Genomic DNA, 24,967 nt, shown 5'->3' with positions numbered 1-24,967 from the left:
TACAGGTGATGCCACTGTACTGCCCCAACCTTTATCTGTGTCCACGTGGGTGGTAGGGGAAGACGTGTTAGTCAGAGGGTTTCACTCTGTAGTTCAAAGATATCTGGAAATCATTTTGTCGCCCAAGGGTGCCTTGAACTCATCACAACCCTTCTGCTTCTTACTTCAGAGTGCTGGATTACAGGTTATGAGGCACCAACCCAGCTTTTAGAAAGTGGTGATTGGCTCTATTTTGAGGACCTATTGGATTTATCTTGAGACCCTGTTGGATCCGTCTTGAGACCCCGTTGGATCTCTTTAGGGCAGGTGGTCCACGTTTCTTCCCCCAGAGTCTCCTTTCAAATGTGTGTGGCCATCTCTAGAATCTCTCATTTTCTAGCTTTTGAACCCCAAAGGAGCAACTCAGCCAGGTGTGGCCGATGCTGACACAAGGTTACATGAGTAATTCACATGTGTGTATTCCTGGAACTCTGCCTGGCCTTTCTGCTTTGCCAGCTTTTTGCTGGTGGCATCTGGTGGCCTGTTTGAAATTAATTGTCACAGACTCTTCCAGGATGTGGTCACAATGGATCTGGTGTCGTCCCCGCCCCCTTCCTTTATCATTCTGCAAGCATTCCATTTCTGAGAGGGCTCAGTGGGAAGAATTGGCTACTCCCTGTCTGTAGTGGGGCTTGGGTTCCACAGACTTCTCAGACACCTGCCTCTGGCCATCTGCACCTCTCTTGTCCTTCTCATGTTTCAGAAACAGTTTTTTGTTTTTAAAGATCCATTTATTTTTCTTGTTTGTGTATGGGTTTTTTGGTTTTTTTTTTGTTTTTACGAGACTCTCTGTTTTGGAGTCTATCGGTCCAGCCCAACCTCGAACTCACAGAGATCCGCCTACCTCTGCCTCCCGAGTGCTGGAATTAAAGGCGTGCGCCACCGTTGCCCTCCCGGCGTGTATGGGTGTTTTATCTGTATGTTGTGTACCACATTTGCACATTTGCAGTGCCCTAGGAGGCCAGAAGAGGGCAACTCCGTGGAACTGGAGTTGCAGACTACTGTCTTCTGCCACATAGGGGCAGGAACCGAACCCAGGTCCTCTAGAAGGGCAGCCAGTGCTCTTAACCCCTGAGCCACCTCTCCAGCCTCCTCAGCAGTAGGTCGTTTCAGAGATGCTTGGTTGACCTTGTCTCCTTCATGCTTAGTAAGCTAGGCAGCCATTGTGGTGAAAGCTGAACACTGTTAGTCATGCTGACTATGAGCTGCACATTAGGGTTTGTCATGAAAGAGGGGTTGGGATGGGGCCCTCAGGCCTGTCACCATTCTGAAAAGAGGTGTCTTGGCATTTGTCAGTCTTCTTGAGGAATGAAAAGGTCTTGTTTGAAGGATGTTCTCTTAAGCCTTTGTTGTTGCTGTTGTCTCTGGGAAAGTGGTGTTTTCCATGTCGACGCAAAAGTATTACCACAGATGTGATAGGCCGGGACTCACAGCTCAGACAGACTTGCTAGTGTGTGGCTGCCCGTGACCTCTGTGTGAGTGGTACGAAGAAGAGGTCACATTGCTCAGTGTGTCTGTGCTCTGCCCTCCTGGGGCTGCACAGCCATCCTGCATTTTAACTTTTGCGCCTGAGTTGGCATTATGTTTCTGATCCTGAAAATGCAGTGACTTGAAAGTGACAGCCAGGGTTGGCTGTAGACTTGGTGCTTATACACTATGCTGTCTGTAGAAAAGGTGTGCTAAGGATGCCTCCTTATTCCACCATCCACCATCTTTTTTTTTTTTTTTTTTTTTTGGTTTTATGAGGCAGGGTTTCTCTGTATTGTTTTGGAGGCTGTCAGTCCAGCCCGTCCTCGAACTCACAGCGATCCGCCTGCCTCTGCCTCCCGAGTGCTGGGATTAAAGGCATGTGCCACCACCACCCGGCCACGATTCTTTTTGAAATTACATTTTTGTGTGTTTGTTTTGTGCCGTGAGAGGGGTTATGCCACACTGTACGGTAGCAGTCAGAGGCCAACTTGCAGGAGTTGGTTCTCTCCTACTGTGTTGGCCCAGGAGTAGAACTCAAGGCTATCAGGCCTAGTGGCAAGTGCTCTTACTCTCTAAGGCATCTCCCCAGTACCTTTGTCATTTGTAATTTGTAGGGTTGGGTAGACTTGATAAGGGAATTGTGGTTAACCTCATTTCTGCATCTTAAATCCCAGAGAGCAGCACCTTCTCCTGATATTTTTGTGCTCTCTTGCATAACCCTCACTGTAGGCATGTGTTAATGCACTCTTGTCTAACCCTCACTGTAGGCATGTATTAATGCACTCTTGCGTAACCCTCACTGTAGGCATGTATTAATGTGCTCTTGTGTAACCCTCATTGTAGGCATGTATTAATGTGCTCTTGTGTAACCCTCACTGTAGGCATGTATTAATGCACTCTTGCGTAACCCTCACTGTAGGCATGTATTAATGCACTCTTGTCTAACCCTCCCTGTAGGCATGTATTAATGCATTATTGTGTAACCCTCTCTGTAGGCATGTATTAATGCACTCTTGCGTAACCCTCACTGTAGGCATGTATTAATGCATTATTGTGTAACCCTCTCTGTAGGCATGTATTAATGCACTCTTGTCTAACCCTCACTGTAGGCATGTATTAATGCACTCTTGTCTAACCCTCCCTGTAGGCATGTTTTAATGCACTCTTGCGTAACCCTCCCTATAGGCATGTATTAATGCTGCAGCTCTCCCTTTCGAGCGGTTCGCACTTCTTCATAGGATTGTACACACTGTGCTGCAGCAGTGCAGGGGCATGTCTCTTTGTGATCCCTTTACCTTGAACCTCTTCAGCCAGGCTCCCCTTCTCTGATGGTGTCCCCAGGACAGCTTGGGCCTGCCTGTGCCTGCGAGATCTGAGTTCTTTCTCTCTTGCAGGATGTATCAGGACAAATTGGCATCCTTGAAGCGGCAGCTGCAGCAACTACAGGAAGGTAGGTGTGGCCCGTACCTCCACAGTGCCCTGGGCCACAAGTCCTTGAAGTCTTCAAGTTTCGCTTCTGTCTGGGCGCATGAGTGAGGGTTGAGTCTGGCTTGTGTTAGTCATCTGATACATGTTTTGCTGTCTCATCAAAAAAAGTGAGTTTCTGACTTTTATATTTCACTGTTTTCAGTATGGAACAGATTCTTGAAGTTTCCCATGGGTCCTCAAGGCACCATGTCTAAGATAGACTTTATTTTTTTAAGAGGATGCTGTGGGTCAGCAAGATGGCTCAGTGAGTACAGGAGCTTGCCATCAAGCCTCATGACATGACATTGATGCCACAGTTCACATAGCAGGAGGAGAAAACTTCAAAAGATGTCCTCTGACCTCCAGATACATGTATGCAGGCATGCAGGCATGCACACAAATGGAAAAACATTTTTAAGCAAGAGGGACATTGTTACGGAAGGAGCCATGTTTTCCTCCTCCTTAAGCCAAGCCCATGCCTCACCTCACTGCTGTCTTTGGTAAACTGTAAATGCCCATGTCTTGCAAGGAGAGTGCCATTAAAGGCTTGGCAGCCTGAGACTGAGATCTGGCTCCTCAAGTTCTATGACAAGCTTGCAACCCAGTGTCACTGTTCTCTAAGGAATGTGACTTTGGGGCATGTCCCATCTCTTGCTTCATCTACAAAGTTAAAGAAAGGGCCCTGGAGCAGAGCATTGGCCACGTGTGAACCCGGGCGGGTTAGCTGCCGTCTGCAGTACACTGTATGGTCCCTGTCAGTGCAACTGCTTCCCCAGTGGCCACCTCCTTGCCTGGGAGGTGTGCTCCTGGGCCCTGGTCCTTTGCTGGGTACCATGCCAACAAGTGCTTCCTACAGATGGGAGCTCATGACAGCTGCTTTGGGGAGAGATGAACACGCAGAGATGTCAGGGTTTGTGCCTGCATCATCTGACTGCCACGGGCCACATGACTAAGTCTCATTGAACTGATTAAAATTAGTGATCTGGACCGATAGCCTCCGAAACAATACAGAGAAACCCTGTCTCGTAAAAACCAAAAAAAAAAAAAAAATTTAGTGATCTGGTTACTCGGTTGTATTGAGTGAGTTTCAGTGCTGAAGTAGCCCCACATGGCTACTGTATATAGGACATTGCAAAGGAAGAGATTTCTGCCATTATGGAAAGGTCTCCTGGGTAGCCTTGACCTAGACCTCACTATAAGAGGAATGAGCCTTCTCCAGGAGAGTAAGGCCTATTACCTTATTCCGTAGGAGCCTGTGATCAGTATCACCTCCTGGGTGTCTGTGCCCTTCCACTCACCTCCCTCCCTCCCAGGGGGGCAGAGGTCTGATGGGGGGGGGTGGCTCCCAAAGGGCTCTGGGACTGTCTCCTGTGTGTCTCTCCTCTTCTCTGGCATGGTTCTCTAGGCCTGCTCTGGAAGCTAGAAAGTGGCTTGGGAGCGTGTGCAGAGCGGGCTGGCTTTCTGAGTCACTCTGCTTTGTGAATGCCCCGCAGGTACCTTGCAGGAATATCAGAAGAGGATGAAGAAGCTGGATCAGCAGTACAGAGAGAGGATCCGGAACGCAGGTAGGCTCCAGTGTGCACACGGCCCCTGCATGCCTCCCGCTTGCCCATTCCCGTAGATGCCAAGAGGTGTTCTCCAGAACACACCCAGATCTTCCACTGGGGGAAAGGTGAAGGGAAGGGGTGTGCCAAGGCTGCAGTTACCTCAAGTTGTCCACGTGCCCTCCAGGAGTTGAGGGTGTCAGGGCCGCTCCTGCAGCGTGCTGCTCCTTGCTTGGTCTCCTTGCTGAGTTGCTTCTGTGGAAGGGGCCGTAGTTCACCATGCCTGTGGTTAGCTTGGTTTCTTCTGTACTTGAGAGGAGAGGGTGGTCTTGTGATGGCCTCCATGTGTTTCAGACACTGAGTGGCATAGAATGCTTTTGGTCTGCGCTACATAGTGTGTGCTCAGCGTGCTCCAGCATCTGTGTGAGTTGGTACTTTGAGCAGTGTGAAGTCACCAGAACTTGTCTGTGGCTTTAGGAAAGCCACCACTTTATTGGCCAAGAATACCTGCCTACAGAAAGTTAAGCAACAATAGGAGTTAAAGAAGCATGCGCAGGCTCCTGTGCCCACTCTTCCCTGGGCTGGAGTGACCCTGGCTGCCGGCAAGAGTGACTTCTTTGCTCTGAGTGCTTTTCATTAGACATCATGTCCGGACTCGTAGTCTGAGTTCTGGGAGTCTGAAAGCTCCGTGGAGTCCGTGTGGATGTGCTTGTCACAGGGAAATGGATCTGCAGGATTTGAGGCTTGCCAAGGAGGCCATGGGACTTGTGACACCCAGAAGTTTCTGGTCTGTCCATGGTCTTTATGAACCAAATGTAGTAGGCCCATAGTGGCCCAGAAAAGATGGGAGTCACAGGCACGTTTTGTCTCAAGTGCTGACTTTACCAGACGGTACAGCCTCCCGGTGGAGGCGGCTGGGCTATATTAGGGTCTCTAGATGAACAGAACTGAGAGAATGAACAGAAAGGGAATCTTAGAGTGGCTTGTGGGCTGTGGTGCAGCTAGTCTAACAGTGGCTGTCTCTCAATGGAAGGTCTGAGGAGCCAGCAGTTGCTCCAGGCTGGTTGTCTCAGCTGTTCTTCAGCATATGGTGGACTGCGGAAGAAGGAGGCTGTAATGGCCGTGAAGGAATGGACTTGCCAGTGAGATCGAGGGCAAGCAGGCACAGAGCAAGCTTCCTTCTCCCATGTCCTTTATGTGGGCTGCCACCAAAAGGTGTGGCCCAGATTAAAGGTGGGTCTTCCCACTTCAGGTGATCGAAGAATTTCTCAGATGTACCTAACCGCTTAGTTCATTCTAGATGTAGTCAAGCTGACAACCAGGAATAGCCATCGCATAGGTAAACAGTTACTAATTGTCCGGCACACAGTAGGACTAAGGGTAAACAGTCAATAATTGTCCAGCACACAGTAGGACCGAGGAAGCTTAGCGTAGGGCTTGATGAATTTGGGGTCTGTCAGGGAAGGCCTTAGGGTTAAGTCCCAGCTGAGCCCAGACCCTTGTCCTCTGGAGGGGTCCTGCCCACTTGGAATGCTTCCATGTAGACTCTGCCTCTAAGGTGTCTGTGTTGTGTCTCACTGGACTGTGTCCTACTGGGTGGGCCTGAGTGAGAGGACATTGCATTTCGTCAGGCTTCTTGGGTAGAACTACCTGAGACTCTCAGTGAACCCTGACCCCCTGTCTAGAAGGTTGGTGGCCGGGCGACTCTAACTGCACTTTTCTCTCTTTCAGAACTCTTCCTCCAGCTTGAAGTAAGTACCCAGGGGTCTTGGGGGTCTGCAGGCTCCTTCTGAGGCTGCGGTCTGCCTCTTGCTCTGCCGGCCTTCCTCTGTTAGCAAGTATGTGGTTTGGAAAGTTTCACCACTGTCTGCTTGAGGCAGGGAGGCTTGGAGTCTGCTAAGACTCTCCTGCGGCTCATGAGTGTTGTGCAGTCCCTCCTGACCACGTGGGCTGGGGATGTCAGTCCCTCCCCCGTTTTTTTGTTTTCTTATTTATAATCTAATTTAGATTTGTGTGTGCCAGTGAGTGAGCACCACATATGTGGGTGCCTGGGGGGAGTCAGAAGAGGGTGCTGGATCCGTTTAAGTTGGGGTTACAGGCAGTTGTGAGCCACCCAGCATGGGTGCTGGGAACCAAACTCGGGTCCTTTGGAAGAACATCCAGCATCCTTAGCACTGACCCATTTCTCCAGCTCGCAGCCTATCTGTTGACCTTTGCCTCACTTGTGACCATTCAAAGTATCTCAGGACTCTGTTGCCTGGTGATTTGCTGGCACTGCCCCCAGTCTAGTCTCTGAGTTGCCCCACAGATCTCTTACGCTAGGACTTCACTGGGTCTGGAGCAAGATGGAGCTAACATTTCCTTTCATGTCACAGACAGCTCCGTGCTGTGGTACTGAGATGAGGGCCTGGTTCTTGAGGGCCTACAGGGTATAAGGCGTGCTTGTGGCCTGTCAGATTTACATTACTTGGAAGTCTTTTTTATTAAAATCAGTTGGGCGCACATAGTCTAGGCCAAGCAGAGCATGTACTCCAGCCACACAGCCCCCAGTCATCACCCAGAACATGGGCGAGGTTTCACAGCTGGGCTTTTAGGCAGTTTTTTAATTTTATTAATAGCTTAATTTTGGTGCTTGAGTGCTTGAAGGTTCAGGCGCCTGATGAATGGTCTGTAGTAGCGTTTGTTCTTAGGAATCAAACACAATAGCACGACTGTCTGGCATTGCTATCATGTAATTAATTCTGAATGCAGAAACTTCTTTTGGAGTATGCTGTTTTCACTTGAAATGTCCTTCCAAGAGGGACCCCTTGCTAGCTTGGAGTGACTCAAGTTCTATGTTGACACTAAAGCCTCAGACTTATGACGGGTGGGGGTGGGGGGTGGGGGCGGGGGTGGGGGGGATGATGGGATGACAGGCGGGGGTGGGGGTAGTGAGGGGCCTTGGGGTGAGCACTATTACATGACTGGGTTTGGAGCACCTGGAATTGTCCTCAAGACCCCACAGGTCAGTGTGGGTGACCCGAGGTCTCAGGTTTTCTCTGCTTCTGAGGTCAGAGTCCGTGTCAGGCTGTCACCTGTGGCCACACCACCCCAGTCCTGGTCTTTCTTTTGATCAGACCGAGCAAGTGGAAAGGAACTATATTAAGGAGAAGAAGGCGGCAGTGAAGGAGTTTGAAGACAAGAAGGTCGAGCTGAAGGAGAACCTGATCGCCGAGCTCGAGGAGAAGAAGAAGATGATTGAGAACGAGAAGCTCACGATGGAGCTGACCGGAGGTACAGAAGGCCTGGCCCGGGGCTCCCCCCCCCCGAGGTACAGAAGGCCTGGCCCAGGGCTGCCTCTCTCCCTCCCCCGCCTCCATGGCAGGGTGTGGTACTGGAGAGCAGGCTTCCTGGCCAAGTTAGCATTTCACCTCCACCCCCAACCAACTGGGGACTTGGTCAGCCTGCTTAGCTTCCTCCTGTAGGGGATCAGAGGTCACCTCCTCTTACGACTGTGCTCTGGGTATCCGTACATGACAGGCAGGCCACATGCAGGCTGTCGAGTAGCAATCGCAGACTCTGGCTGGGGCTTTATTGGGGCCTGGTCAGCTGCCGCTGTGTCTCTTACATTTCCCAGTTTCTTCCCAGGTGACCTGGAGATCTCTGTAATTACAACAGTTAGGAAGAGGGCGTTGTGCCCTGTGGTAAGGAAGGTGGTATTGTATTCTTCTGGGCTGTCATATCTCTTCCCTCACACAGTGCCATGAGACTCAGAGCCCGCCTGATTCCTTCTGGAATCTCCCGAACGGTTAGAACAGATTTGGAGACTCTAGTTCCTTCCTAGCCAGCTGGGATTTAGTTATCTCCTGGGAACTCAGTGGGTTACAGACGGGTCTCAGGGGAAACTGGGTGACTCCTTTTGTCATCTGCAGACTGGTGGATCCCGGGAGACAGAAGGAAGGATTGACAAGAACCAGCCATTTTAGAACTTGGCAGGGGCTGTGTTGCAAGTAGCATTGAGTTTTCCACATGGCTACATAGGTGGTATGCTCTTGTGTATAGCCTGGAACCTAACCTTCATCCGGGACTCTGGGAGAGCCAGTTTTAACGGGGCTCGGTAGGACATGCAGGTTTTCATGGAATCCTTAGAGCTGACTTTGAATCATTAAGTAGACAATGACAGCCTGTGTGCTCCTCTGTTTCTGAACTGTGAACCAGCTCGGCCATGCCATCCCCCCCCCCCACGCGGGTCCCCTGATGACAGTGTCGTGTTGGGTGGAATAGAGGAATGTGAATCTCACTGAGGCAGACTGACCCCTCTGCAGGTCCCCCGATGATGGTGTCACGTTGGGGTGGAACGAGAAAAGTGACTTGTCAGAAGCAGGGAGCTCTTTGAGGGCATGAGTGTGGCTCAGAGACGAGGGCGGGTGCTGGTGTGGCACCTTGGGGGCGCGCTGCTTACCCTGTCACAGTGCTGTTTCTTGTCAGGCTGCAGCATGGTGCCACCCTGTCAGGTACCATTCTCCCCACCTGTTGTTGACCCACATGCCGTTTTCTTGATGGTGACTGTGCCTGGCATTGACGCTTCGTCGGTCTCTGCTGGAGCCCCCAGCTGTTTGGGAGGCTCCATTAGGCTAGTGGGAAATCCTGTCCGTACATAGCTGCGCCTGTTCCATCTGTAGGGAAGGACGCGCTCACCTTACCTGTGCTTTGGTGTCCTAGTTACTGACAGGCAGCAGGCACCATTCAGGCGGTTTTACAGCCAGCTTCTGAACTGGGACAGGAGGCAGAAAAGACAAATAAAGGCCAGGAAATCATTTGTAATGCAATAAAGCAGATAGCAGAAGCGTTTAAAGCCGTCTGTGGGCATAAAGGCACTGACGTCCTTCCTCAGGCCATTCAGTACCTTGGTGCGGGGAGTGCTGCCAAGGTAATGATGGAGGGCGGGAGGAAAGGCCCTGGAACTAGAAGGATAATGGGCCTTCCACAGATGGTGCTGCCATGGTGCTGGATAGAAGGCCTGATTTCCTTCTAGTCCACTGGCTTGCTTCGACTCTGAGGATTGATGCCTAGATCCACCGCTTCCAGCTCCATCCAGAGAGGAGAGGTCTTAAAATTGCCTTTTCTGCTTCAACCTGGATCTCTCTCTTAAAAAGTAGGCGAGAGGTTGGTGAGAAAGACTGTAAGAAGCAGGTGTTTCAGGCCACCTGCTCTGTCTGAGCGTGAGTCACCTAAGGAACCGGGATCTGTGGTGGGAGTGACAGAAGGCATTCTGCATCCTCAGCCTCCTGGGGGCACCAGGGGCTAATTGTATAGACAGTGCTGTGTACACGTGGTGCTGTGCTGAGCCAACTGCCTGCTGCAGGCTCAGGTCACCTGGGGGCGCTGCTGAGGGTCTGAAACTAGGGGTTTTCCCACTCCCAGGGCCTGTCCATGAGCTGTTGGGCCACTCCTAGTAGGGAGGTTGTAAGCACAGTCGCTGGATGTGGGTCTTTGATACTGAGGCCAGGGTGATAAGTGGCCCGAGTCAGGAGAGTCAGGAGAGTCAGGCTGCTGGCTGGCCTGTCCTGGCGGACTTTGTATTTGGTTAGTTCCCAGATGACTGAGCTGCCACACCATCTGGGTTTAAGGTGAGGTGAAGGTGTGACAAGCTCATTTTAATGTGGCTGTGCAAGGCAGCACCAATGTCCCAGTGAAAGGGACTTCCGAAGTCAGGGCATGGGCTGTGCACAAAGGTATTTGCAGAGAGGGAGGGACGAGGTGACCTGACCTGGAGGGTGGGCTCCATCTAAGTGTCAGCCCCTTATCCTGGGCAACATTGGTCTCCGTTCCCACCATGTTTTGGCTTCTGAACCCCTGATGTTGGTTCTTATTCTCTGCCGTCACCTCCATTGTGGTCATTCCTGCAGCAATGGCTTCTGACAGCGTGGGTGAGCCTGTCAGCCTCTGGAGAAGGATCTGGCTGTGCCTCCAGTGGGACCCCATGCTGCATTCCCTGTCTGCTGCAAGCCTCAAGTGAAGTGTATCAAATCATTGCAGCTGTCCCCCCCCCCCCAATTACAAACAAATTGTAATTTTTTTTTCATCTCAAGAACTGGGAGTAGAGCCCAGGGCCTTGTTTATGCTAGGCAAGTGCTCTACTACTGGGCTACATTCCTCACCCGCTGAGCCATCTCACTGGCTCCTTACCATTTTCCTATGTGAAAACATTAAAGAACTCTTAGGTTCTGGCCACTGTTTTGAAATGCACAATATTATATAGTTAATTGTAGTCGATACTGTGCACTAGGACCCCAGAACTCATTCCCTTCATAATGGCTTCCTCCAACCCCCCTACGGCTCCTCCCCCCTTCTTCTCCTCCTTCCTCCTATCCCTTTTTTCCTCTCCTCCCTCCCCCATCTCCAAGCCACTCTTCTCTCTGCCTCTGCTTCTTTGGGGTTAGTTCTCTTCCTTAGACTCCACTTAAGAGGAAGACAGGTGAGCTTGCTTCATGGCTAAAGCACTTAAAGGAATTCTTGACTTGCCTCCGGGGGTGAGGCAGGAAGTGGACGGCTGCCTAGGGAGCGTAGTACTGTTACTGGCAGTGCTGATGTCAGGGGTCCCTCTAGGGAGGTGCTCTAGACTCTACCCAGCACCCACCTTGTTTTCCATGTTCCCTTTGAGGCAGGCCCAGCACTGCCCCGGGGTTCCTGGGGGTCCCGTGCCCAGCAGGTCTCCTGGCGAGTGTATTGGAAGGAACTAGGCTGTTAAAGGCAGGTAGGAGATGGTTTGGAGAGGCTTGTGATTGGCCAGCTAGGTAGTGTCTCCCGACAAAAGCCAGGGAGCCTTCTAATACAAGGCAGTCGGATTAGGTCTTTGAAGGTTCACGCATGACCGAGACATGCAGACCTGCTCTGGTGTCTTGTCCAGTGTTGTCACACTCCAGAGTCTGGACTGAGTTCTGGGAGTTCGAGTTTTTACAAAACATTTTAAATTATTTATTTATTTATTTTTATATGCATTGATATTTTACCTGCATACATATCTGTGTGAGGGTGTCAGATGCCCTGGAACTGGAGTTACAGACAGTTGTGGGCTGCCATGTGGATGCTGGACATTGAACCCCTGTCCTCTGGAAAAGCAGCCAGTGTTCTTAACTGCTGCACCATCTCTCCAGTGCCCCCAGGAGTTTGAGTTTCTTATGGTGCCCATGTTGAGCTCTCTCTGGCTCACTGGCCAAGCTCGCAGGAAGCTGGTGTTTGAAGCACTTGAACCGCAGCACTTGCTGGTGTGAGAAATAGAACTGTGGGCAGATTTAGACGTGGGTGCCCCTCTTGGGAGAGCAGATCTGTGTGGCTCCTGCCAGGGGAGGAGAGATTCCCTGTGTGGAGTCGGTCCACTGCAGCCTCATACAGAGAAGTCCAGTGTGAAAGGCGGCCCTATGCCCTGTTCCCTGTCTTCGTTGTATCTGTCTTGACCTCAGGTAGCCACAAAGGGTTATGGGAGTTGGCTGGGGTCAGTGGCCTTTAAAAAGGGCCTTCTGCACACATGAGCTTCAGCACCCAGCACCACAGCACCTCTGGAGGGATAGAAGTGAGGCTCATGCCTGATCTCAGCTTCTTTCCAGTCCCATAGCCTGTGACTAGGTTCTCAGCTTGAGGGGAAGTGGGAAGAGCCCCCTAGATTTTGAGGGTACGGGAAGAAACTGCATCAGCCATAATGTTGGGATATGGGGTAGGGTGTACCTAACTCAGCTAGCTTGACTCAGGTAAGCGTAGACCCTGTAGTCTGGGCTGGGCATCTGGCTGGGGTTGTGTATAGACAAAGCATGCTCAGTCACACAGCTGTGATGGGGTGGCCATGGGTCGGACACTCTTATTTTACAGGGATTCCAGCTGGCTTCAGGGGCAGTTGGATAGATTCACCCGTTTCCATTCTTGCCACAGATTCTATGGAAGTGAAACCCATCATGACCAGGAAATTGCGCAGGCGACCAAATGATCCAGTCCCCATTCCAGACAAGAGGAGAAAACCGGCTCCCGATATCCATTTGTACGAAGCTTAAATCCTATCAAATCTTTTGCTTACCCTTGATAGCATATACAGGGCCAGCATCCCACAAAACAGCAGTAATATGGAATGGGAAGGCATATGTGATACATTTATCCATGGGGTGGGTTAGCCATTTTGCACTGGAGTCTTCAACTATTGCTTTTTGTGGGAGAGATTTCCAGAAAATGGTTTTGTGGAAAGATACTCTGTGTTGGAAACAGTGTTGTTTTAACACTTTTCCCAAGTAGGGGCAACTTACAATGAGATGTGTAAATTAAGGACAGACTGCCTGCCATGGTCCCAGTTACCTGCCTCCACACTAGTAGGCTGCAGACTGCAGTGGTCTACCAGTTACCTGCCTCTACACTACTTACTGTCTTGTGAACTGCTGTGGTCTACCAATTATCTGCCTCTACACCAGTGGGTTGTGGACTGTACCAAAAGTGGCTAAGGTGTTGATGAAAAGAAGCTGTATAGTGGGCCAACATAGAACGGCTGTTTCTGTCCCTCTGCAGATTAAATGTAGCTGTTTGGCCATCAGCAGAGGGCATACTCTGGGTCCCTTCGCCTTCACATGATTTAAGTCACTATGAGACTAGACTTGCCTTGTATGTCTAGAAGCCTTCAAATCTGGGACAGAAGTGTTTTCTAAACTGAGGTGAAATTGCCACCTCACTCCCGTGTTCTCACCGCTGCCAACACCTAGTGAGTAGCTTCCCTTCCCTTCAGAGTAGTTTGTATGGTGGGGGAATGTTGAGTTCTTCTCCATGCCTGGTGACCATGCCATTTAGCATGAGAGTCAATTTTTAAAAGACAAGTTCTTACCTTGAGAACAACATTTACTTAACATGGGCCTCGACAATCCCAGTGTCGGGAGCGTGCTATGCCTCTGTTTCCTTGGAAGCTGTGCATTTCCACACGTTCCTTTAACTCTCAGCACCTCAGCTAAACTATTTGTTAACAGACGAGCAGATCATGGAGGATCTAAGAACGTTAAACAAGGTACAGTTGGATGTTTTTGTGATGTATCTGGAAGCTCACACCTGACATAATTTCCTGTGTCACTTTGTTCCCCTGTCACTTGTTGAAGTAACTGTGACATCTCTGACACTTTAAGTTGCTTCTGAAATGATTTTCTCTGAGACTTTTTTGTTGTTATTCTTCCTACAGCTTAAGTCACCCAAGAGGCCAGGTGAGTGCTCGATGACAGTGCCAGTCTTTGTATCCCATCACCGGAAGAGCGTATGTGGGAATCTCAAGAGTAAATTGCTCATTATTTGCCTGCAAGAAGTCATGAGAAGCCACAGAAATCATAAACATGCCTCTCCCATGTTGTTTTATTATAAAGGAGACATTTGATTGGCTGTTGAAGGTTCCCTTCTATGTAGGTATCAGGCAACAGGTTCAGGTTCACGTTCAGTTCTAAGCCTGAAAGCATAGGAATATTCATTGTCTTGGGCCTTCTGTAGCTCAGCCCCCACCCAGCATTACCAGTCCAGCAATAGTCTGGTACTGGTGTGACCCTCAGACTGCTTCTAGCCCTCATTAGTAGATGGGGCAGAGGGCCTTGTGACATTCAAGAAGTTTTGAGTGAGCTGTGCTGATTGGGTATCCACACTAAATCTAGGATCAGTGTGGTAACCTGGCAACGATGAACCCCTAGATTATAGATGCTTATGCAGTCAACACCAGTGGCTACTATGAATAGCCAGTGGGTCCTGTGAGTAGCCAGTGGCCCCTGTGAGGAGCCAGCGACTCCTGTGAATAGCCACTGTGCCCAACGCAGGCAGCACAGTGACTGTCTAACTACCACCGAAGGACTCGTTGGTTGAGATTGTTGCCACTGTCTGGTGGTGTCAGTTACTGTGTGTCGTTGTTGGGCCCTGTGCTCTGGTCCACGTTTACTGTTTGCTCGTCATCTTGGTGTCTCTGATTCCTCCAGCTTCCCCGTCCTCTCCTGAACACTTGCCTGCCACACCTGCAGAGTCTCCAGCCCAGAGATTTGAAGCTCGGATAGAAGATGGCAAACTGTACTATGATAAAAGATGGTAAGTTGCAAGGAATGTGGACTGCCCATGGTCTCAGAAGAACCGTTTGGAGGTTTGGGGTTGTGGGAGCTGCTGTGTCTCAGTATTTTCTCAACTTACGGTTTTATGTATTTGTCTACTATCTTTGGTGGTGCTGAGGCTTAAACTCACATGCTGGGACTCTGGCCTAGATTTAGAGTCTGCAGTCAGATTCCTCTTGAGGACTCTGAGTGGCCAGCTTGTGAATGCTGACCTCCTTCCTGCATCACGGTGTTGTCTCCATGCTAGAGTCTTTAGGCTGTGCCCCTGTCTAGCCATGACAGGGTGTATGCTTACTCTGTCCCTCTTCTGTGTGCTGATTCTGTCTAGCCATGACAGGATGTATGTTTACTCTGCCCCTCTTCTGTGTGCTGATTCTGTCTAGCCATGACAGGGTGTATGCTTACTCTGCCCCTCTTCTGTGTGCTGACTCTGTATAGCCATGACAGGGTGTATGCTTACTCTGCCCCTCTTCTGTGTGCTGACCCTCTGTCTAGCCATGATGGGTGTGTGTTGCTGTAGGTTTTCTTGTCCCTCCTGGTCACACTGCCCTTGAGCCCCAAATAAACACATGGATGCTATATTAATTATAAAACTGTTAACCGATGACTAGGGCTTCTTATTGGCTAGTTCTGTCTTAATTATTAATCCCTAACTACTAATCTATATATTTCTACATGGCGTTATCTTACCCGAGAACGCCTGGTTCGTCCTATCCTCCCAATTTCCACATGGCAACTGTTTCACCATCTGCTTCTGCCAACCTTTCCCAGAATTCTCATCTCCTCGTCCTGCCTATCTTCCTGCCTCATTGGCCAAGCGGTATTTTATTCATCAACCAATAAGAGAAACATATATACAGAAGAGCATCCCCCATCTTCTCTTTTTTGTCCAAATAAAAAGAAGGGTTTTAACTTTAACATAATAAAATTATATATAACAAAACCATTATCAAGTAAGAACTATAATTAACAATGTTTAGTTCATTAACACTTGGCAAAATTTAAAGAAAATATTCTATCATCTGTCCTATATATGTGAGTAAAGTTTTATATGTAACTTATCTTTTATCATAACTAAGGAAAACCATAACTATTTTGTCTTCAACTCCATCAAAGACCACAGAAGGGTAATATATAAACTCTAGAATTGACAGAGACATCTCGCTGCCTGGACAGTCACCCAAAGCTTCTCTGTGATGTTGGGGCATCCATCTTCAGCCCATAGGCCACAGTGTCTGGCAGACTTCTCAGCGAAGCAGGAAATTTGAAACTGTCCCACCTTATTGGCAGTTTGTCAGTCAGTTTTCTCTGTGTCCTGCAGAAGACTTCCATGAAGCAGGACCCTGAAGGACTGTCCCATCTTCTTTTGCCAGTTCAGCGGTCACTTTCCTGTGGGTCCTGCATGTCCAGTTTATACAGCATACAGGTTGTTACCTCAATGTCTGTGGTGGGTCCCAGAATCCCAGTTCTCTGCATAAAACTTTTGTGTGTGCATAAAAACTAATCCTGGATCTCTCGAAAGGGCTAAGTAGGTCAGGGTTTCTGTGCAAGCCTAGTGACCTAGATTCTGTCCCTGAAGCCCACACTGGAAGGTGAGAACCAACCTCTAAAGATGTCCTCCAGCCTCCTCAAATATGCCTTGTTTTATTCTCTCTCAAGCAAAATGTAAGAACTATATGGACTATAGTACAAATGTGTAAATATGCCATGTTGTTTTTTTTGTTTGTTTTGTGATTTTATGAGACAGGGTTTCTCTGTATTGTTTTTGAGGTTGTCGGTCCAGCCTGGCCTCGAACTCATAGAGATCCGCCTGCCTCTGCCTCTCGAGTGCTGGGATTAAAGGCATGCGCCACCACCACCCGGCCTATGCCATGTTGTTTAATTGTTGGATTCCCAGTGTTGATGTCACTTTGACATGTAGGGGCATATTTACCGAGGCTTATGTTAATAAGGATGTTTTTCCCAAAAAATACTTTGTATATGTAGCTGTCATAAATTCTGGCTGTGGAACCTTTCATGCAGACTGCTCTCTGTCAAAAGCTTAGAGGTCAAGTCAGACCTGGACAGGCTGTCTCCACCTGTTGTAGTGCATATCAGCCTGCTGCAGTGACTTGTGCCCCTCACAGGTGGCTCTTCTCTGGCCTTCTTCCAGAAGGTTTAGAACAATGTGCCGCCACTAGGTGGCAGGTTCTAGCTGCTCAGCATTTAGGGCAGTGTGAGGTTAAAAAAAATGTTTGTAATAATGAAAACCAAATAACCTTTAAAGATCAGGCTTGCAAGTAAGAATGGCCTTTGGGGATGACGAGATTTATGGTTAATGGTTCTACAGGTCTGTGAGCCTTGCAGTCAGTGTGATATTTCAGAGCATGTTCATTTTGTAACTGTGGCTTCCTCTCTCTATCTTCCTGGATTTGGTTCTGAGACTGAGACGTGTCTTGAGGAAGAAAATGTAGTAAGATAGTTTTCTTTTTGAAAGAGGGACCCATAGCACTGATGTCTGGTACCTTCAGCGGTGTCTTCCCAACAGTTACCTTTTTGCTGAATTTCAAAGTTGTGTGTTGTGCTGTTAAACACCTTTCAGATGTCATTTTCTTTCTGGGTTTGGTGCTGTTCCTCTATTGTTTCTGAAGTCTGAGCCAATATCGAGGCACTGGCAACTTGGTCTGCCCTGCCTTGTCCTTATTGCAAGGGTCTTGGGAGTCCTACCTTGAGGTCTCATCTGCCCAGAACCAGCCTGTCACCTCCGTCAGGGTCTTGGCGTTCTGCAAGTGTCGCTTTGTGTCTGTGAGGGCTTCCTTTGTTCTTCCTTCTTCTGCAGACAGGGCCTGCCTAAGAGGGCTTCTGAGTGCTGGGCGCCCTTCCACAGGTGGGTTGCTTGAGTGACATCAGCACAGTGCTGGGCAGGGCTCCATCTTGGCATGGTCCAGCTGCGTCCCTGACTTTGCCTTGGCCCCTGCTTTCCTGCTGATGTGAGCAGAGATGGAGTCACTCCTTGCTGAGTAGATTAACCCTCTTGCTGTCAGTTGACCCCAGGGCCTACAGGTCCCATTTCCAGCCCCTTGAGCCTCTGGGGCTGTGACGTGGGTCAGGTTTGCGAAATGAAGTTCATTTTATCATGTTACTCTCAGGATTCCTTGTAATACATAGATTCAGTTGCTTCTCTCCACTCCACATCCCCAGGCTTGCTGGGCCAGCATCAAAAGGCCCGGAGTGTTAAGGTCTTAACTGGGGATCCCAGGTCAGAATTTCCATTAGTAATAAGTGAGGCTGCCTTGGAAGGCTCAGTCTCAGGCCAATGTGTTTTGTTCAGCAGCTGAACTGCAGTTTATCCAATGGGTTAATGAGGGGGAACGTGAATTTTTGCTATATTTCTTGTTCTGGTATAGCTTTAACGTTTTTGTCTGGATATATTTTGAATTCTTAGAATTGAAAGGTAAACTCATATTAAGGTTGTCCTGTATTTGTTGCTTTTATCAATTCCCCAAGACCACTGTGGAGTGTGTGAGAACCCCCTGGAGATTGAGGGCCAATTGTTTTGGAAGTCTGCCACTCAGGGAAGCAAGCCGGCCAGCTGTGCTGTGGAGCAGCCAGGGCTGTGGTGGACACTGTACCCCCACTGTGTGGCAGGAGATCAAGTGCTGGCCAGGTGACTGGCTTTCCCCTGATGTCAGAACAAAATCCATCTCATGAGAACTGTCGGATGTCTTCCAGAGCCAGCCATCTTAACAGACCCTCTGTGTCCTTATTTTCTCTGGTACCATGGCTCATAAGGGAGTTTTATCTACTTTCCTGTGTGAAGACATGTGCTCATTGAAGCTGGGAGAGTCACAGTAAAGTGTGAACATGAGGACCCGAGTTTGGATCCCCAACACCCATGTAAATGACTGGGCATGGTGGCTTACCCCTATTGTGGTACTGGGGAGGCAGCAACGGGAGGACCCCTGGAGTTCATGTGACAGCCAGTCTAGCAGGTTTACTTCCCACCCTGTCTCAAAGAAATAAGGTAGACAATGATCGAGGACCCAGTGCTGACCTCTGGCGCCCACGTGCACATACGCTTACATACGCATTCACACTCTTGCACATACACATACCTCTTTAGAGGAGTAAAAGCTATGTAATAAAAATAGTAACATATTTATATTTATAGGTTTTATTTAACAGGAGTTTACCACAATTTTTCTCTGTGTATAATTCACGTTTTATTACCAACACTGCACCACAGTGGACATTGTGTTTCCACTCAGCTCCATACTGTGTTCTCTTCCAGGCTAGTGACACTTGTGCACTCCCTTGTGACCTTTGTTATTCCGTTTCATGTCTCTAGCTCCATGATGACTCGGTCCCCTTAGAGTCTTCTTGAATCTCACTCTCCCTCTTCTGAAGGCTGTCATTGACTAGGAATTGACTCCCATGCTGCAGAAAAGCCATGTGTTGCCGTGAATAGTTGGCCTCCCTCATGCTGTGCAATGCATGCTGTGGACCTTGTGATAACCCAATATGGCATAATGCGGCTTCTCCAGCCAGCGACAGCAGCATACAAGCTTGGGTCTCAGCCAGTCTCTTGCTGCAGTCATTTACCATCCATACCCTTCATGTTCTTCTCAGGGAACGCATTGACTCAGAAGCCGATTGCTCAGCTCCCGGGTGGAGCCTGTACCTGGGCACTAATTCCTTTCATTGTTCCCATGAAATGGTCTGCTTCTTTCCCCAAAGATAACCACCAAGATGCAGCGCCCTGCTTGGGCATTGTGCTCTGCAACAGTTCATAGGATCGGGGGGGGTCTCTGCCAGAATTGTGGAGCCACAGTGAGCCAGAGCATATGCTCCTGGCTGCGCTGGGGCCTGGGAGCAGCCAGATGCGCTTTCTCCCTGCTGTCCCGTTTGGGCTTTGGCCTGGCTCCCTCTCTGTCCTTGGTCTGGCGCTGAGCGTGGGTAAGCTGGACGTAGCGCTGCTCTGCAGGGCAGAGAGCCTGCGCTGGGACCTGCTGCTCCTGTTCACCGCCTTCCCAGCTGTCCTGGCCAGAGTGGGCCAAGGCACAAGCCCTTAGCTGCTACATGTGTTGAGACCTTGAGCTATGTCTGCTTAGTGTTTGCCCCTGTGGGGTTTAAGTGTTCCTGTGTTGTACTTAAAGGAACAGAGAGAGCAGGAACCTTGAAGCTTGTCCCCAAGCCCCAAGCCTAGTCAGTGTTAAACACTGCAAGTGTCTCATGAGTCCTTTCCAATGGACGGCTAAAATAAGGACGGAATGCAAAAGTTCCTTCTTGTCGATGGGTAGAGAATCAGTCACCAGACCCCTGGTGGTTTATTTAGAGCAGCCAGCCTTCTGAGTGCTTGGGGGTGAGGCCAGGAAGTGCAACAGATAGGACACTTAATTTTTTTTACTTTTCAAACGTGGTCATGTAGTCCCAGTAATGAAGTAAATTATAGCTGGGCGTGCTGACTTTACTTAGTCCTGTAGTAAAGGTTGAGCCAGGAAGATTGCATTTTCAAGACCAGCTTTGGTCACTTAGTGACACTGTTTCAAAATAGAAAACAAAGTGGGCTGGGTATATGGTTCCATGGAGGAGCACTTGCCTAGGGAGTCAGCTCCATGGAGGAGCACTTGCCTAGGGAGTCAGCTCCATGGAGAAACACTTGCCTGGGTTACAGTAGGTCAACCTCCAGTAACACCAGGAGAAGACAGATTGATTCCAAGGCTCTCCAACCTTCCCATGAGCCTTTTGTTTCCCGTCACGTAGGCCTAAGGTAAGTTTTGGATCCACAAGATTGGAGGCTTCTAGTCTCAAGGTAGAAGCGTGTCTGCCTTCTCAAGCCAGCCCATGCTCTCCCTTGTTTGCATGTTACAAAGATTCCTAGAGCAACAGTTTCTGTCACTGTGTTTTGTACACCTCCACCCTGATTTTTCTTTTTTGTTTGTTTGTGTGTGTCCTGTTTTTCTCAGGTACCACAAGAGCCAAGCCATCTACCTAGAGTCAAAGGACAACCAAAAACTGAGCTGTGTCATCAGCTCGGTGGGAGCCAATGAGGTAGGGATCAGATTTCTTCCCCCTGAGGAGAACAATCTTGTCTGAGTAGTGTGGAAAATTCTACAGACACAACAGAAAGCCTCACTTGAAAGCCCCGTGGAGTCCTGTCTCGTGTGGGTTCGGTCAACACTGTTGGGAAGCTGCCCCCCCCCCCCAGAGTCACCCTTGATCCCGTGTGCCTGCCTGAGCCAGTCCCTGTGGCTGCATGATGTGCTCCTGCGCAGCTAATGGTTTGGGAGCCACTGAGCTGATGACACGGGGGAGACAGGAAGGCCCTGGCACTGGTGTCCTGGAGCGGCTGTGCACAGATAGAGGAGTTTGTGTACAGAGAGAGCTTGTCCTTGTTTCATTGTTTATTTAGAATTTCCTCTCCTACACACCCGTGGGCTTCTTCCTTCTCTGAGGCTTAGTGGGGCACCGGGCACAAGGCCCAGCACCCAGGAACTGCTCAGTAAATGGAGGCTGCTGTTGCCAGCCTGCAGCTCCTGGCTGTTGTTCAGTCTAACCAACAGCGAGCTGCCAGGCCTGCCTCTCTGAGCATTTCCTGCAGGGTTAGTTAGGTCTGGGTCCAGAGCTGATGCGTGAGCTGCCCGAGGATGCTGGGACTGCCCCAGGGCTCCCTCTGGCCCTTCATTAGGAAGGTGTCAGCAGTGACTCACACGATGAGAAGTTTTAAAAAGCCTGAAACTTTAATAACTGCATTGGCCTGATCTTTTATCAGCCCACAAATGTCTGCCAAGAAATTGATTTTTCTGTGTCTCCCCTCTGTTAGTGATTCGTGCCAGTGCACGGTAAATCTAATGAAACTGGATTATGAAATAACTTCAGCCTCTGGTATTCTCTCAGCCCTCTCAATCGAAAATGCCCTCACACGTGACCAGTTTGCAAAATGATAGTTTGCTTGGAAGTTGGGGACAGCCCCCGATACAGGAATACCACTCTTCCCCAGGCTGAGTTCATGACAGTTGCCTCCAAGCCAGAACCAGAATGGGGGTCAGTCAGAAAGATTTCGTGCTCCCCAGCCAAGAGGACTTGTGGTTGTATGGTGGGCTGCCCTGCAGAGAACACAGGCCCCCCTAGGACAGTGAAGACCATCACATTCTGTCAGATTGCCAGTGAGGTCCAGTGAGCTAATAACCATGCCAGGGTCTCTTGAAGGGATGAAGCCTCAGGGCATCAGGGCTCTGTGCCTTGGTGATGGAGGGGCAGCCTTAGTCCTTGGGAGTGTTCCAACTCAGTGTTCAGATCCACTGTCTCATGACTCTGCAGCTGCTCGGTCTTCATGAGCATGTTCGACTGGTGGGCCAGAGGGTGGGTGGCGGCTGGTTCAGCACTGCCAGGGTGTGTTTTCTGTTTAAAATGATCTTGTGGGAGGCTGGTCTTTTGCCAGTTTTATGCTGTGTGTTCTACTTAGCATCTTTCTGTCACTCAGTAATCACACTAGACATGAAACCAGACTGAGAGTAAACCTACAGCCTGATTTGGGAAGCAGAGCTGTCTTCAGTGTCTGTGTGTGAGGGGCAGACCTTGGTCCAAACCTTGCTTCAGGCCAAGTCATGGAGAGCCAGTGAGAGGAAGAGGTATTTTGAGGCAAAACACCCCGTAGTACACTCCCACAGGATGTTGTGAGTGAAGTGCCTATACTACACCTCACAGAGCTGTGGTCAGTGAAGTACCTATACTACACCTCACAGGGCCATTGTGAGTGAAGTACCTACACCTCACAGGGCTTTTGTGAGTGAAGTACCTACACCCTCACAGGGCCATTGTGAGTGAAGTACCTACACTACGTCCCACAGGACTGTTGTGACTGAAGTACGTATACTACACCCCACAGGGTTGTTGTAAGAGAAGACCTATACTACACCCCACAGGAGGGCCCAAGGAGCTGGTGAGGCAGGAGGACCATCCTCAGCTCTTGAGCAATGGAAGATGGAGTGAGGGGGATTTTCCTTGGGGCAAGGAAATATTTTTAAATTGGTTTGAAAAGCTCTTGCTCCTGAGGGCACACCTTTTGGGTGATGAAAAACCCAATCACCAAGTCCAGAGTCCTAACGACTAAGGCATAAATGGAGCCAACACTGTTAGAGGTGTGGGTGCTGGCTGAGCCTCCGTAAGATCAGGTTCCAGGAGCTGCCTCTGAAGCCTTGGCTGCTTAGCTGGCCTCTTCATGCAGGCGCTCCCTGCCCGCACCAGGCCATGCCCAAGTCCCTGTCTCACTCCCCCACTCCCTCTCCTGTCCCCACAGATCTGGGTGAGGAAGACGAGTGACAGCACCAAGATGAGGATCTACCTGGGCCAGCTGCAGCGTGGGCTCTTCGTGATCCGCCGGCGGTCAGCGGCTTGACTTTCTACGCACTTCCTCTCCCCTTGACCCTTTTTCTGGAGTGGTTTTTATTTTTGTTTTGTTTTCTTCTTAATAGAAAATTCTTAACTTACCGGGACTAGCTACTTGGCCTGGGACATGGAGAGCACTGTGGAATCGTCAAGGCACTGACTCACATGCCGGCCACTTCCGTCTCTGTACCGTTCTTTCCTGCCTCGGCTCCTTCCGGACTGAGTCACCAGAGACTTAACTTTCAGGAGTGTTGGGGGCCTCATCCACTTTCCTTCTAAGCCCTTAATTTTTATTTTATTTTTTTGTCTATACTTGATCCTTTTTTTCTTTTTAACCCTCCTTTGAGTTTGAAGGGGAGCTCTTTTTCATAAGTATCTTGAGGTCTTCCTCCCAGGAAGAGCAGCCAGTGTGTTCTGTCTGAATCTGATTGGTAGATTGTGTGCCTGCTCCCCTTGTCAGGCCCGGAAGTGTTGGGCAGGAGCGTTCTCTTTGACTCTACCTTCTCGGAGAAATAAATGATGTGTAACATCTCATCCGCCTTGCGCTTCTCGCTGGCTGAGTGACGGAGCTTCAGCCGTCACTGTGGGGACTGCATCCGATGGGTGGGGCTGGGAGAGGGACGTTGCATTATTCCTAACACTCTGGAGTTGCCACTCTCTGAATGTTCTTGAATGCACATGATTTATTTAGACGCGCCTGTCCTTGCTCAGGGTGGAAGAAGTGGTAATTTCAGAAGTTTCCGTTTGTAATTCCTCTCTCCAGCTCCCAATGGCCAGAAAGAAGATCACGTGTCTCACTGTGATCTGCGTTTTCTCTGCTAGTTAATGTGGCAAGGTGGGTGTTGTAGTAACCAGTCTGTTGTTGCTGGACCCACCACAGAAACTCCCAACCTCCCCCGAGATTTTGTCCATGTTGGTGACAGGGAGAGCTCTGTCATGCTGCAGCCACCAAATCTGTGTGTTTTTTCTTGAGAACACCCCCCCCAGTGAAGCCACCTGTCATGACCCTCTGCTCTTCCCTGGCCCTTCACGGTCAGGGCAGGAGGTTCTTCGTGCTGTACCTGCTACCGTGCCATGTGTAAAGAGGCAGGTTAGAGCAACTGTCACTATCTCTCTGGACTACCAATAGGCTCTCCATACTCCCACCCCCACAGGATTTCTGTGTGCAGCCCTGACTGTCGAGGGACTCACTCTGTAGGCCAGGCTGGTCTTGAACTCAGACATCTGCCTGCTTCTGCCTCCTGAGTTTTGGGGATTAAAGGCGTGCACCACCACCGCCTGGTTTTTAGGAATCTTTATAAGTAATCTGTTTGCTCCTAGTCCCTTGGACTCCGTTCCTGTTGCCTCTCGATGTAGACAGCCACAGTGGTGGCTGTGGCTTGTTAGAGGAAAGACTTGTATAGACATATTGTTTTAATTTATGTCCATTCTCACTGGAATTTTTAAGAAACCATGATAAACAATGATGTTTATTAATTAAAAGTTGCCAAATGGTGTGTTTCTTCTCTGTTCCCTACCTTCTACCTACCCCACGGTCACCACCGGGACTACAGTGATCGCCACATTGAAGATTCGTCATAGTGAACCTGACTTTGCTACCATGTGCACCACAGTGAGCCCCACCTTGTTACATGCTCACTGCACTGAAACCTGCTTTGTTACATGCTCACTGCAGAGAGCCCCACTTGTTACATGCTCACTGCAGAGAACCCCACTTTGTTACCATACTCACTGCAGAGAACCCCACTTTGTTATCATGCTCACTGCAGAGAGCCCCACTTTGTTATCATGCTCACTGCAGAGAACCCCACTTTGTTACATGCTCACTGCAGAGAACCCCACCTTGTTATCATACTCACTGCAGAGAACCCCACTTTGTTACATGTTCACTGCAGAGAACCCTACTTTGTTACATGATCACCGCAGAGAACCCCACTTTGTTACATGCTCACCGCAGAGAACCCCACTTTGTTACATGCTCACTGAAGCGAACAAAGCCCA

The 24,967-nt window shown here is 49.6% G+C and overlaps 1 protein-coding gene across 1 annotated transcript in view; it reads left to right on the top strand.

Moving 5' to 3' along the window:
- Positions 1–24,448, top strand: part of Suds3 (SDS3 homolog, SIN3A corepressor complex component) — a 28,410-nt gene extending 3,962 nt beyond the window's left edge. Inside the window, exons 3-13 of the mRNA XM_040731187.1 lie at positions 2,904–2,959; positions 4,470–4,541; positions 6,252–6,271; positions 7,637–7,793; positions 12,426–12,521; positions 13,472–13,533; positions 13,702–13,723; positions 14,474–14,579; positions 20,545–20,629; positions 22,878–22,963; positions 23,053–24,448. Of these exons, the coding sequence (XP_040587121.1) occupies positions 2,904–2,959; positions 4,470–4,541; positions 6,252–6,271; positions 7,637–7,793; positions 12,426–12,521; positions 13,472–13,533; positions 13,702–13,723; positions 14,474–14,579; positions 20,545–20,629; positions 22,878–22,963; positions 23,053–23,077 (787 nt within the window). The 3' untranslated portion in view covers positions 23,078–24,448. The remainder of the gene's footprint in view (positions 1–2,903; positions 2,960–4,469; positions 4,542–6,251; positions 6,272–7,636; positions 7,794–12,425; positions 12,522–13,471; positions 13,534–13,701; positions 13,724–14,473; positions 14,580–20,544; positions 20,630–22,877; positions 22,964–23,052) is intronic.
- Positions 24,449–24,967: the final 519 nt, after the last annotated feature.

Source organism: Mesocricetus auratus, unplaced genomic scaffold (genome assembly GCF_017639785.1).
Source record: "Mesocricetus auratus isolate SY011 unplaced genomic scaffold, BCM_Maur_2.0 Super-Scaffold_100025, whole genome shotgun sequence".
Taxonomy (NCBI): Eukaryota; Metazoa; Chordata; class Mammalia; order Rodentia; family Cricetidae; genus Mesocricetus; species Mesocricetus auratus.
This window is presented reverse-complemented; position numbering and strand designations above follow the sequence as displayed.